Source organism: Aquarana catesbeiana, linkage group LG07, assembly GCF_042186555.1.
Source record: "Aquarana catesbeiana isolate 2022-GZ linkage group LG07, ASM4218655v1, whole genome shotgun sequence".
In the NCBI taxonomy this organism is placed as follows: domain Eukaryota; kingdom Metazoa; phylum Chordata; class Amphibia; order Anura; family Ranidae; genus Aquarana; species Aquarana catesbeiana.
In genome coordinates this window covers 167,344,796-167,358,646 of record NC_133330.1, presented here as the reverse complement: position 1 = coordinate 167,358,646, position 13,851 = coordinate 167,344,796, and the positions used below count along the sequence as shown (strand labels likewise).

At 46.3% G+C, this 13,851-nt stretch overlaps 1 protein-coding gene across 1 annotated transcript in view; it reads left to right on the top strand.

Annotated features, from left to right (window-relative positions):
* Nucleotides 1–7,743: 7,743 nt before the first annotated feature.
* The window catches only part of TMCO1 (transmembrane and coiled-coil domains 1), a 38,449-nt gene continuing 32,341 nt past the window's right edge, over nucleotides 7,744–13,851 (top strand). Inside the window, exons 1-2 of the mRNA XM_073592858.1 lie at nucleotides 7,744–7,941; nucleotides 11,386–11,463. Of these exons, the coding sequence (XP_073448959.1) occupies nucleotides 7,872–7,941; nucleotides 11,386–11,463 (148 nt within the window). The 5' untranslated portion in view covers nucleotides 7,744–7,871. The remainder of the gene's footprint in view (nucleotides 7,942–11,385; nucleotides 11,464–13,851) is intronic.

The window sequence follows — 13,851 nt, the reverse complement described above, 5'->3', positions numbered from 1 at the left end:
TTTTTCTCCTTACTCATTATATAAGTATACAGATTTGCTCTGTTCCTATATTTTCTCAAGATGGCGTGTACCCCCTACCTCCCACACATCAAAAGAACGCGGAACTGAAGATAAGACCAAAGAGAACCAAACCTCGTTATGAAAATTATCCATCTTCTTTTCTATCTTAACCAATGAGATGTACCTATTAGACTAACATAGCAATGACGTATTTGTGTGTATAAAACATTAACACCGCCTTGAATAAATCAGAAGTGTAATGAGTTAGCAATTCTGAGCGTGTCTCAGAGTGTTTACTTTTATATGCATGCATATCAACACTTTTCAAATTAGAGACAGCAGCAGATAACCTTGGGCTCGATTGGAGCTCTTAATCATTTCCATAACACTTTGCCCTCAGCTTCTTTAGAAAGGCAATGTATGTCTTTGAGGTGCATTTGGGGTCGTTATCTTGTTGGAATACTGCCCCGCGGCCCAGTCTCCGAAGGGAGGGGATCATGCTCTGCTTCAGTATGTCAAGACATGCGAGGAGGGATGGGACTGTATATGAAAAGGCTTGGTCTGTCTGACCCAATTATAGAAAACATAGAAAAAACACCTGGTCCCGGAGGTACGGTGGGGAACCCCTTGGGGTCATTCATAGACAGATCAAAGTATAAATTTTATTACAAAATATGAATAATAGACATGTACAAACAATACATAAAGAGCATAGAAGCCATATCTGATACCCTGATTGATACAATTGTATGGATGAATCACCATCCTGGTGTAAAGGACTCGCGGCGATAGATACAGTGTATATAACACCATACATGTTACGGACTGAAAGTCCTTCTTCAGAGGTTTTATGTTATTGATTCAAATGGGTATAAGATTTCTACAAAGAGAGAGGGAATATACAAATAAGTTCACCTTTAGAGCCTGTTCACACTGAGGCAGCACAACTTGCAGCGTGACTGCCTCCGGCGACCTGCACAGTACAGCAGCGGCGACTTGCAAAACGACTTCTATATAGAAGTCAATGCAAGTCGCCTCAAGTCGCCTCAAGTCGCCCCCAAAGTAGTACAGGAACCTTTTTCTAAGTCGGAGCGACTTGCGTTGCTCCTATTAGAACGGGTCCATTGTACAGAACGGGAAGCGACTTGTCAGGCGAAGTCGTCCCAGTGTGACCCGGTTCTAAGTACAAAATAATAATATTTATCATTGTTCAGATAAATAGCAAACCATGCAGTACATTAACATGATATGTGATATAATGCATGAATTAGTTTACTTACATGGCAAACAATTCACATAAGGCAAATATCTGAAAGAATTGACTAGGTCAGGAAACTCATTGGTCAATGGGACACGCACTCTCCAAATCCACCAGGCAGCCAAACCATATATAGGAACTGGGGCTTGCTTCATTACGAGGACTCAGACATTGTGGGGCACAAAGTGGTCACCCACCAGAACTGGAACCATTGCTGTTATAAATAGTATAAAGAGATATATATGTATCTGTGTCAAAATCAATTGCTGTGGAAGTATATCCAACAATAGAATAAGGGTTGCAGCAATCGTATGCCCTGACATCTCAAAGAGTATATTTGTACAGGGCAAAGAGTACCAGAACTTGTCAAAAGATAAATAAATGAACTGACCTTACGAATGAATTGTGCTTGCTCATAACTGACAGCTCCCTCAGCATCTAAAAAGAGGCCTGGGGGCCGGTATATGAGCACCTGTGAGGGGAACAGGAGCTAATCACGATGTTGATCGCGATGGGAAACAGCTGGTGCAGCAAATGGGAGGGCACCGCACGATATCATTGTGCGGTCCGTCTCCCTGGAGTCCCCTGGCAGGACGGGGCATGGCCCCGCCCCCCAGGTAGGGGGTGGGACCGCATCACATGTCATGACGCCGCTGACGCACAATGGCAGCGCCTGTGCTCCACTGATGGAACGCAAGCATACGGCAGCCCAAGGAAGGCCAACTTTGCCGAAAAGAGGATGTCCGGAGCCGTGCCATCACCAAAGCTTGCTTCAGTATGTCACAGTCCATGTTGGCATTCATGGTTCCCTCAATGAACTGTAGCTCTCCAGTGCTGGCAGCACTCATGCAGCCCCAGACCATGACACTCCCACCATCATGCTTGACTGTAGGCAAGACACACTTGTCTTTGTACTCCTCACCTAGATGCCGCCACACACGCTTGACACCATCTGAACCAAATAAGTTTATCTTGGTCTCATCAGAGCACAGGACATGGTTCCAGTAATCCATGTCCTTAGTCTGCTTATCTTCAGCAAACTGTTTGCAGTGCTTTTTTGTGCATCATCTTTAGAAGAGGCTTCCTTCTGGGACGACAGCCATGCAGACCAGTTTGATGCAGTGTGCGGCGTATGGTCTGAGCACTGACAGGCTGACCCCCCACCCCTTCAACCTCTGCAGTAATGCTGGCAGCACTCATACGTCTATTTCCCAAAGACAATCTCTGGATATGACCCTGAGCACGTGCACCCAACTTCTTTAGTCGACCATGGCTTGTTCTGAGTGGAACCTGTCCTGTTTAACTGCTGTATGGTCTTGGCCACTGTGATGCAGCTCAGTTTCAGGGTCTTGGCAATCTTATAGCCTAGGCCATCTTTATGTAGAGCAACAATTCTTTTTTTTCAGATCCTCAGAGAGTTCTTTGCCATGAGGTGTCATGTTAAACTTCCAGTGACCAGTATGACAGAGTGAGAGCGATAACACCAAATTTAACACACCTGCTCCCCATTCACACCTGAGACCCTGTAACACTAATGAGGCACATGACACCAGGGAGGGAAAATAGCTAATTGGGCCGAATTTGCAAATTTTCACTTAGGGGTGTACTCACTTTTGTTGCCAGTGGTTTAGACATTAATGGCTGTGTGTTGAGTTATTTTGAGGGGACAGCAAATTTACACTGTTATACAAGCTGTACACTCACTACTTTACATTGTAGCAAAGTGTAAATTCTTCCGTGTTGTCACATGAAAAGATATAATAAAATATCTACAAAAATGTGAGGGGATATGAGATACTACAGTATATATGGTAATGACTCTGTTGTTACTCAAAATATGTTATTCTTTTCTGCAGTGCTTGATACTATGTTGCAAGAAGCAGTTGCTAATGTTTAAGTGCCGGTTCACACAGGGGCGGCACGACTTGCAGGTCGCCTCGACTTCCGAGGCGACTTGCAAAACGACTTCTGCATAGGTCTATGCAAGTCGCCCCCAAAGTAGTACAGGAACCTTTTTCTAAGTCGGAGCGACTTGCGTCGCTCCTATTAGAACGGTTCCGTAGCACAGAATGGGAGGCGACTTGTCAGGCGACTAGGTCGCCTGACAAGTCGCCCCTGTGTGAACCGGCACTTACTGTTCACTTGCTGATTTATATACTTGCAGCTGTACAATTATTAGTAATTATTTTTCTACATGGGGATTATGAGGGGTATAGCATGGCTAAACATTCCAAGGAGAAAATTGTACCTATTTCTGATAAAAAATATATGTATAATTATTTTTCTACATGGTGATTATGGGTGGAATATCATGATTACACATTCTAAGGAACACATTTAACATGTTTCTGGTAAAAATATGCATATAATAATATTTCTGCATGGGGATTATGGGTGGAATATCATGGCTACACACACCTAGGAACACAGTTGACCTTTAACTGATAATAACATGGGTATAATGTAACAATTTTTTGAAACTGTTAAATCGATAGGTTTAGTTCTGCTTTATGATTTACTGCTGTTCAGGGTCTTCAGGAAAATAGTAGCCTCCAGCAAGAAGAATCAGGAGCATACTGGAGGCAATTCACAGCACCCACTAATGTTGGTAGCAAAATTAGTAATGTGGAATCTATGTTCCTTACTAAAGAATATTCTTTTTTTATCAAGTTGTTATAGGTAAATGTCCGCTTTAACTACCCTAGTTTGTTGCCATTCCACAAGCATGCACTATTTTAATCACTTCAGCCCCGTAGGGATTTACCCCTTTCCTGACCAGGCCATTTTTTGCGATACGGCACTGCGTGATTTTAACTGATAATTGCGTTGTCGTGCAACGCTGTACCCAAACAAAATTGACGTCCTTTTGTTCCCACAAATAGAGCTTTCTTTTGGTGGTATTTGATCACCTCTGCGGTTTTTATTTTTTGCACTATAAACAAAAAATGACCGACAATTTTTGAAAAAAAAAAACATTTTTTTTTTTTTTTTTACTTTCTGCTATAATATATATCCAGAAAAAAACATATAAAAAACAAATTTATTCATCAGTTTAGGCTGATATATATTCTTCTACTGGTTAAAAAAAAAAAATCGCACTAGGCATATATTGCTTGGTTTGCACAAAAGTTATCACGTCTACAAACTATGGGATAGATTTAGGGACTTTTATTTTTTTTCAATTGTTATTACTGGTAATGGCAGTGATCTTCGATCTTTAGCGGGACTGCGACATTGCGGCGGACAAATCTCACCCCAAATGACACTTTTTGGGGACCAGTGACATTATTACATTGATCAGCGCTATAAACAGGGTCGCCACCAGGGGGGTACAGGCAGTACTCCTGTAAGGGGCCCCAGTGTGCCCAAGGGGCCTGTCCGGCCAGGCCCACTCCTTCTTCAGCAACACATGAAATTAAACTGTCATGCGCCAGCCGGGCCTGCGCAGCGCTCGCTATAGAGAAGGAGAGAGAAGTCTCGCTATAGGGAAGGAGAAGGGAGCTTAGTAGTCGGAGCCACTGATGCCTTTCACTAATTGCAACCCCCCCCTTTCCACCAATAAATCAGGCTCTTTTCCCCAGCTCAGTCTCCCCAGTGAATACAAGCAGTGATGTGACAAGGGAGAGAGGTGAGCTCCGGGATGTCAGTGTATCTCCCCCTCTCACCCCCTCCTTTCTCCTGTCAGCAGCAGAGAAGAGAGAGCAGCTCTCAGCTGGTTCGCCACTTAGCTTGTTGCCTGGTCTGTTTCCCTCCCCACTGGCCACAGCAGAGCCAATCAGAAGTGACTAGGGTCTAGGGGAGCATCATGGGACATGTAGTCCTAGAAGATTGTCTGCCCCATTGTTGTTGTGCACAGGCAGCAAACTTCAGCCCCCAGCATGCACTCTGCTTGGGGAGAGAGTCTGGAACCCAGGAAGAAGCTGAGGGAGTGATTGCTATAGGACACAGGAAAAAGAGAGGACTGTGCTGGGGGAAGTCAGAGAGGGAGCCATGCTATATCATTGCCATCAGAGAGGGAGCCACGCTGTGCCCGTGCCATCAGAGAGGAAGCCACGCTGTGCCCGTGCCATCAGAGAGGGAGCCACGCTGTGCCCGTGCCATCAGAGAGGGAGCTGCGCTGTGCATGTGCCATCAGAAAGGGAGCCACACTGTACCATTGCCATCAGAGAGGGAGCCACGCTGTGCCAGTGCCATCAGAGAGAGAGCCACGCTGTGACCGTGCCATCAGAGAGGGAGCCACGCTGTGCCCGTGCCATCAGAGAGGGAGCCACGCTGTACCCCTGCCATCAGAGAGGGAGCCACGCTGTGCCAGTGCCATCAGAGAGAGAGCCACGCTGTGACCGTGCCATCAGAGAGGGAGCCACGCTGTGCCCGTGCCATCAGAGAGGGAGCCACGCTGTACCCATGCCATGAGAGAGGAAGCCACGCTGCCCAGCACCACCAGATAGGGAGAAAGACTGAGCCACTGCCATGGTACAGACATGCTACACTACTGACCAGAGATGGCCTGGGCAACCCAGAATCATCCTCATCTATTTTCACAATGCAAGCTTGGCAGCCTCAGGTGTCTCATCCAAGGAGAAGGATATTAAATAAAGTCCAAATATAAAGCAGAGGGGGCAGTGATGTCACTAGGGTTGATGTCACCTGGTGCGGCAAAACATGGTGTCACCCCCCCCATTTTTTCGGCCTGGCAGTCCTGCATTGGAGCTCGTTGGCACGCATTATGTCGGTCAAAAGGGCCTAGAGGATAGCCATTAGGAATTGCCTAACCTGCTCAGTCCCTAGGAGCAGTAATGGATAACGGCCAACAGGCCCTCTTACCAGACCCAGCGAAACTGCAGCAGTGATCCCTCTGGCTGGACGCTCACTCTGAGTTGCCCAGGCCGACTCTGGTCAGTAGTGTAGCATGTCTGTACCATGGCAGTGGCTCAGTCTTTCTCCCTATCTGGTGGTGCTGGGCAGCGTGGCTTCCTCTCTCATGGCATGGGTACAGCGTGGCTCCCTCTCTGATGGCAATGGTACAGCCTGGCTCCCTCTCGGATGTCACGGGCACAGCGTGGCTCCCTCTCTGATGGCACGGTGGCTCCCTCTCTGATGGCACAGTCACAGCGTGGCTCTCTCTCTCTGATGGCACTGGCACAGCTTGGCTCCCTCTCTGATGGCAGGGGCACAGCGTGGCTCCTTCTCTGATGGCACAGTCACGGCGTGGCTCTCTCTCTGATGGCACTGGCACAGCGTGGCTCCCTCTCTGATGGCAATGGTACAGCGTGACTCCCTTTCTGATGGCACGTGCACGGCGTGGCTCCTTCTCTGATGGCACGGGTACAGCGTGGATCCCTCTCTGATGGCACGGGCACAGCGTGGCTCCCTCTCTGATGGCATGGGCACAGCGTGGCTCCCTCTCTGATGGCAATGATATAGCGTGGCTCCCTCTCTGGCTCCTCCAGCACAGTCCTCTCTTTTTCCTGTGTCCTATAGCAATCACTCCCTCAGCTTCTTCCTGGGTTCCAGACTCTCTCTCTCCCCAAGCAGAGTGCATGCTGGGGGCTGAAGTTTGCTGCCTGTGCACAACAATGGGACAGACAATCTTCTGGGACTACATGTCCCATGATGCTCTCCTAGACCCTAGTCACTTCTGATTGGCTCTGCTGTTGCCAATGGGGAGGGAAACAGACCGGGCAACAAGCTAAGCAGCGAACCAGGTGAGAGCTGCTCTCTCTTTTCCACTGCTGACAGGAGAAAGGAGGGGGCGAGCGGGGGAGATACACTGACATCAGTGGCTGAGACTACTAAGCTCCCTTCTCTTTCCCTATAGCGAGACTTCTCTCTCCTTCTCTATAGCGAGTGCCGCGTTGGCCCGGCTGGCGCATGACAGTTTCATGTGTTGCTGAAGAAGGAGCGGGTCTGGCCGGACGGGCCCCTTGGGCACAATGGGGCCCCTTAAGGAGTACTGCCTTACCCCCTTGATGGCGGCCCTGGGTGTTACATTGTGTTTTTGTGAATTCATATTCATTAAAGTGTATTTTTGCCACAAAAAAATGTATTCGAAAAATCGCTGCGCAAATACCGTGTGACATAAAAAATTACGACACCCACCATTTTATTTTCTAGGACCTTTGCTTAAAAATGATATAATGTTTGGAGGTTCTAAGTAGTTTTCTAGCAAATATTTTTTGCATGCTTTTTACATTAGAAAAGAAGAGTCAGGAATAAGGATAGACCTGGGGCTGAAGTGGTTCATTTGAAGGGGATTGCCTCTCATTTCAAGTTTTGCTTTTAGTTTTACTGTAATGATTGACGCACTGAATAGGATAACAGCCAGACAACTTTTATTTTTAAGAACAGTGACAGCCTCCATGTCTTTTTTCATAACAGGTTTCCTTTTATTTCTGTTTGGGAAATTGGTACATATTACGCAAGGAGAATAACTCCCTGAGATGTACAGGAAACGGAACCATGTTCTTTTTCTATGAGGTACAGGAGGGCTCCTCCCCCTTCGGGCACACTCTGCCAGTCTTCCGCTCGGCGTGGTGACGTCAGGGCCGTAGTGCTGACTGGCTTCCGGTGCACGGTGGTGGACGGGTTCAGCGCTGAGAGGAGATCTGACAAGATGAGTACGATGTTTGCAGACACGGTGCTGATCGTCTTCATCTCTGTGTGCACCGCGCTGCTCGCCGAGGGTGAGTGTTGTGCGAAGATGGCGAGAGATCAGAGGAGGAAGCAATGACAGGGGATGGACTTCTATTAGAACTCATGTGATTTATCATACATTCTTCGCTCATAGAGCGCCGTCCACAGACTGTGTGCTGACACTGTCAATTTTTCAAATGAGGAATTTTGTCCAAAAGAAAGCCAACAGGGCTACCCACTGAGCAGATTCCTCAGGAACCTGCTAAAGTTCTAACACTTCATGGCCAATTTCAAGTGATTGTAAAGCTTTTTTTGTTTTTGTTTGGGAACATAAGAAATGTTGTACTTACCCGCTTGCACAGAGTGGCCCCGAACCGCCGCTTCCTTGTATGAACCATTAGCAAGCCACTTGCTGTGGGGGCACACCTGAAGGCTTGTTCCCAATCCGGGCTGTGTGCATCCATAGTCACAGTAGGGCTCAGCCCCAACCCTCCACCCTCCTCTGTGCTCACAGGATTTGGATTGACAGCAGCAGGAGCCAACAGAGACTATGGCTGCTACAGACTGGTATAGTCCTGGATTGATAAAGTATATGGGGAGGTGAGGGGGCATGTTTTACCTTAATGCAGGGATTACATTAACCACTTACTGACCAGCCGCCGTCATACTGTGGCAGGTTGGCTCTGTTGTGAAAGTTACCATAGCTGTACGTCGGTTCGTGCAATAGAATCAGTGGGCGCGTGCACTGCGCCGATGCGCATGACAGGCGGCTGTGATTTCCACCGGCCACCCGCGATGGCTACACAGAGAGCCAGAACAGGGATCTGTCAATGTAAACAAACAGATCCCCACTCTGACAGGGGTGTAGAGAGAGATTGTCTGTTCCTAGTGATCAGGAACGGCGATCTCCTCCAGTCAGGCCCATCCCCCCACAGTTAGAAACACCTCCTAGGGAACACATTTAACCCCTTGATCACCACTAGGTGTTAACCCCTTCCCTGCCAGTGTCATTTATACAGTAATTGGTGCATTTTTATAGCTGGTCTCAAAAAAGTGTCAGATCTGTCCGCTGCAATCCCGTTAAAAATCACTGATCACTGCCACTACTAGTAAAAAATAAAAATGCCATAAATCTATCCTCTATTTTGTAGATTCTATAGCTTTTGCGCAAACCATCAATATACGCTTATTGCGATTTTTATTTTTTTTATTTTTATTTTTTTTTTGTTTTTCCAAAAATATGTAGAATACATGTTGGCCTAAACTGAGGAACAAAGACATGCATTTTGTTTGGGTACAACGCCACACGACCGCGCAATTGTCAGTTAAAGCGACGCAGTGTTGTATCGCCAAAAAAGGACCTGGTCCTTAACCACTTCAGCCCCGTAATGACCGGGCCATTTTTTGCAATATGGCACTGCGTTGCTTTAACTGATGATTGCACGATTGTGCGACGTTGTACCCAAACAAAGTTGGTGTCCTTTTTTTTTTTCCCCACAAATAGAACTTTCTTTTGGTAGTATTTGATCACTTCTGCGTTTTTTATTTTTTGCGCTATAAACAAATAGCGACAATTTTACTTTTTGCTTTAATATAAAAAAAAAAATATAAAAAAACAAATGTATTCATCAGTTTAGGCCGATATATATTCTACATATTTTTGGTAAAAAAATTTGCAATAGGCGTATATTGATTTGGTTTGCACAAAAGTTATAGCGTCTACAAAATAGGGGATAGATTTATGACATGTATTATTATTTTTATTTTTTTTTTACTAGTAATGGCAGTGATCAGTGATTTTTAGCGGGACTGTGACATTGCGGCGGACAGATCGGACACTTTTGACACTTTTTTGGGACCATTGACATTTATACAGCGATCAGTACTATAAATAGCTACTGATTACTGGGTAAATGTCACTGGCTGGGAAGGGGTTAACACCAGGGGGCAATCAAGGGGTTAATGTGTTCCCTAGGTGTGTTCTAACTGTGGGGGGATGGGCTTACTGGAACATGACAGAGATCACTATTTCCAGTCACTGGGAACAGTAGAGCCCTGTCATGTCACCTGTCAGAACAGGGAATCGCCTTGCTTACAAAGGCAGTTCCCCGTTCTGCCTCTGTAATAGGCGATCGCGGGTCGCCGGCAGGCATGCTCCATCAGGGGGCACGAGCTGCCTGTTATCGCACCTGCACGAGTTGCCTTACAGCTACGCGATTTCAGGAGAGCTGACCTGCCGCCATATAACGACAGCGGCTGGTCGGCAAGCTGTTAAGGGGGTAAATCCTTCCGGTGGTTAAAGTGGTTGTAAAACCCATTCATGAAATTTGAACTAAGCACATATATCTGTAATGTTTATTTTTCTCTCTCCAAAGCTCTAAGTGACCTTTCTCTCTCTGGTGCTTCATTTCTCCACACATGAGATAACATGAGCTGATAATATGTATCTGGGAGGGAGATAAGCAGGGAGCCTATATATTCAGAATACAGCTCTGCATGTTCCCTGCTTCCTCGGCCTATATGGAGGAGGGGGGTGGTGGTGGAGGTCCCTTTCCTCCAATCAGCTCTCATACAGTGTCTCCACCCACCCCTATTTACTGCTGAATAATGAAGAAATATTTTTAACATGATCTGCACTTTTCAAAGGGTGTAGAAAGGGGAATAGTGCAGGTATACATGTAAAGCCTGTAGGAGGATTTGTTTCATCTCTGTGTATCATCTGAGGCTGTTCACTTCACTGGGTATATGTGAGGGTTTACATCCACTTTAAAAGGGTTGTAAACCCTTGTTTTTCCTAAAAATAACAAACATGTCATACTTGCCTCCACTGTGCAGTTCGTTTTGCACAGAGTGACCCCGAACTTCCTATTCTGGGGTCCCCCGGCGGCTCCTCGCCACATCGAGTGTCCACATTGGAGAAGGGCTTTCCTTGGCATGCTCCCGAGTCCCGCATCTGTGTCCATTCACACAAAATGCAGGACTCTGTGCCGCGTCATTGGATTTGATTGACAGCAGCGGGAGCTAATGGCTGCGGTGCTATCAGTCTATCTAATCAGGACACAAGACACCAGCTATAGATGGTGTGCTCGTTTCCGGCCAGAGAAAGATCTGTGTCAGGTAAGTAAAACGGGGGGGGGGGGGGCTGCAGAACTTCAAAAGGTTTTTCACCCTAATGCATAGAATGCATTAGGTGAAAGCCCATGATGGTTTACAAACCCCTTTTAAGGTAAAAAAAAAAAATCTAGAACCAATTTCAGGGCTTGTTAGTGGGAACGGGCCCTCATGTCTGCAGTGGGAGAGCTTAAGTTGATGTCTCAATGCAGCTGGCCTGTCCTTCACCCTCTATACTGGAGTCCTGCCCTCCCCCAATATGCTGATTTCACTGGTGTGGGCTCTGTGGTGGTCTGTCTAATTACACAGTTCAGATTTGTGCTTCTCTGTCTACAGTATATAGTTTCCTTTATCCACTTTTGTTTTATGTGTTTGACTTCTAGGTATAACTTGGGTGTTAGTTTACAGAACGGACAAGTACAAAAGATTAAAAGCTGAAGTTGAGAAGCAAAGTAAAAAATGTAAGTTCTTGAAGGCTTCCTCCTCCTCCTCTTCCTCCTCCTCCTCTTCCTCCTCCTCCTCTTCCTCCTCTTCCTCTTCCTCCTCTTCTTCTTTTTTTTTTTTTTTTGGTTTAGTTTTGCATAGTGCTGGGAAAAGCTGAAATGAATCTCATCTTATGATTTTTGTGTCTGTGATCCCATTTGGGGGATTTTCCTTTTCTGTCTCTGACACCTGTACAAGAAATGGAGGGTGATGTTGCCTATGGGTCTGAGGAGTTCATTAATAATTATGTCAGGAGTTTTAACCCCTCCCACACTCTTCTAAAGATGTGTGTGTTCTTGTTGGGGAGGTTTCTTACCAGTTCCTAAGGAGGAACTGTAATACTTCCCTTATTCCTTGCTTAGGCAGGCTTCCTCCATCAGTGTGATCAGTACCTTGAAGCCTCTTCTCTAGGACACTCTGGCCAGCGATCACACGCTGACATCGCCAAATCCAATGCAAGGACAAAAGTTCTATATTGTACATGAGGATGGCGAGAGAGTGCCCACAACTTGGAATGGAGAGAGGCGTTTTTGCACTTCCTGGAGTTGGGCTTCAAAGTGATTGTAAAGGTTCGTTTTTTGTTTTTTTTTGGTTTTTATAACAAATATTATAAGAGCTTACCTGCTCTGTGCAAGGGTTTTGCACAGAGCGGCCCTGATCCTCTTATTCTGGGGTGCCCCAGCGTCGTTCCTAGCTGCTCCTCTTCATAGGGTGACCCCACGGAGAGACGCTTTCCCTGGGGGCGCCTGTGCGGGCGCGCTCACGAGTCCCACTGCTGCGTCCATTGACACAGACAGGATTCGGCCCTGCCCGTGGTTCCTGTGTCACTGGATTTAATTGACAGCAGCGGGAGCCAATGGCTCCCCCTGCTATCAGTTTATCCAATGAGGACCCCAGACAGCGGCTTGAGTCGCTGGGCTTGTGCACATCGCTGGAACGATCGGGTTCAGGTAAGACAAAGGAGGGGTCTCTGGAGGCACCTGCAGCACAAAAGGTTTTTCACCTTAATGCATAGAATGCATTAAGGTGAAAACTATACGACTTTACAACCCCTTTAAGGGTATTTTCTGTTGCTACTGTGTTGCAGTTAGGCTGCTCATTCATTTTGAATGGGCTACACAAGCACCACAACACAAGATATGCACCTTCAGCATTTTTTTTCCAGCTCTCCACAAGCACGAGTGTTGGATCAATGGAGTTGCACTCTGTGTGACCAAACAATTTCAATCCATGTATGGCTGTCTACGTTCGACAGAAGTTGATCATTAGATAAACGTCTGTCAAACGGGCATGTTGGAAAACCTTTCTTGATCGGCTGCTGATCGGTGTGTTCTGACTGAGAAGGAACACAAGGAATGCTTATTGCGGTGCAGACAGCATTCAAAAAATATCAAATGAGAACAGTTTTGCAAGCCTGAGATCCCGACGGTTCCCAGTATTGTTTTATACATACAGTACTTATTGTGACTTGTTTGGTTGGCTAAATTCTGTAGCATTAACACAATAGGTCACAAAGAACTGCCCTTGAAGTCTCAGATAAAAGCTCTTTTTTTTTTTTAAAGAGCTATCCTGTAGCTGGACATTTGGAGACACATCTTCCAACACAGCTGTGACAGTCTCTCCTTGGCTGATGAGAAGAAAACAAGCAGCCTGCAACACAAGGACACGAGCTGTGAGACATGTGAGGGTTGCAAACTGGCATTCCTGATACAGGAACAACACTTTTTTTCCCAGCACTAGGCTGAATTTTATAGCGGCTTTAAATGTCATGACTATTTTCAGTGATTAAGTGCAATTTGTGTATTGTCTTTGTTTTTGTACTTAGGACTATGCCTACCAAAAAAGACACCACAAAAACCAAATAAGTAAAGATTTTACCCCCAGGCGCTAGGATCCCGAGTTGCATTTCCATGCTGTCATCCTCGCCTGAATTACCAGTTATGGCAAGCCAGGGTGAGCCATTTGGAACAAATTGATGGTGCATCTGCTTCTCACATCTCAGCCCCTGTATATGTGACTGAAGATGTCCTTTCATCCTCCCTGCAGGGTCTGGAAGAAAGCTTAGCGGCTTTAATCGCATCCTCCATTCAGATGGATAGGAAGCGTGCTAGATCCCCCTCCCCCACTTCATAACCTTTGCAAGGGGAACAGTGGGCACAGGATGAGGTGTTACCCTCAGTCAATCAGGAGGAAAAACAAACCGATGATGATTCCTCTGCAGAGGAAACAACGGTAGATGAGCCTTTTTAGGTCTCTCAAATCTGAGAAATTGCTGATACAATCTCTTACGGAGATGGGTCGTTCTACTTTCATGCTACCCCTAACGGAGTCTCCTGAAAGTTTGGTTTCTTCCTTGGGTTCCTTAA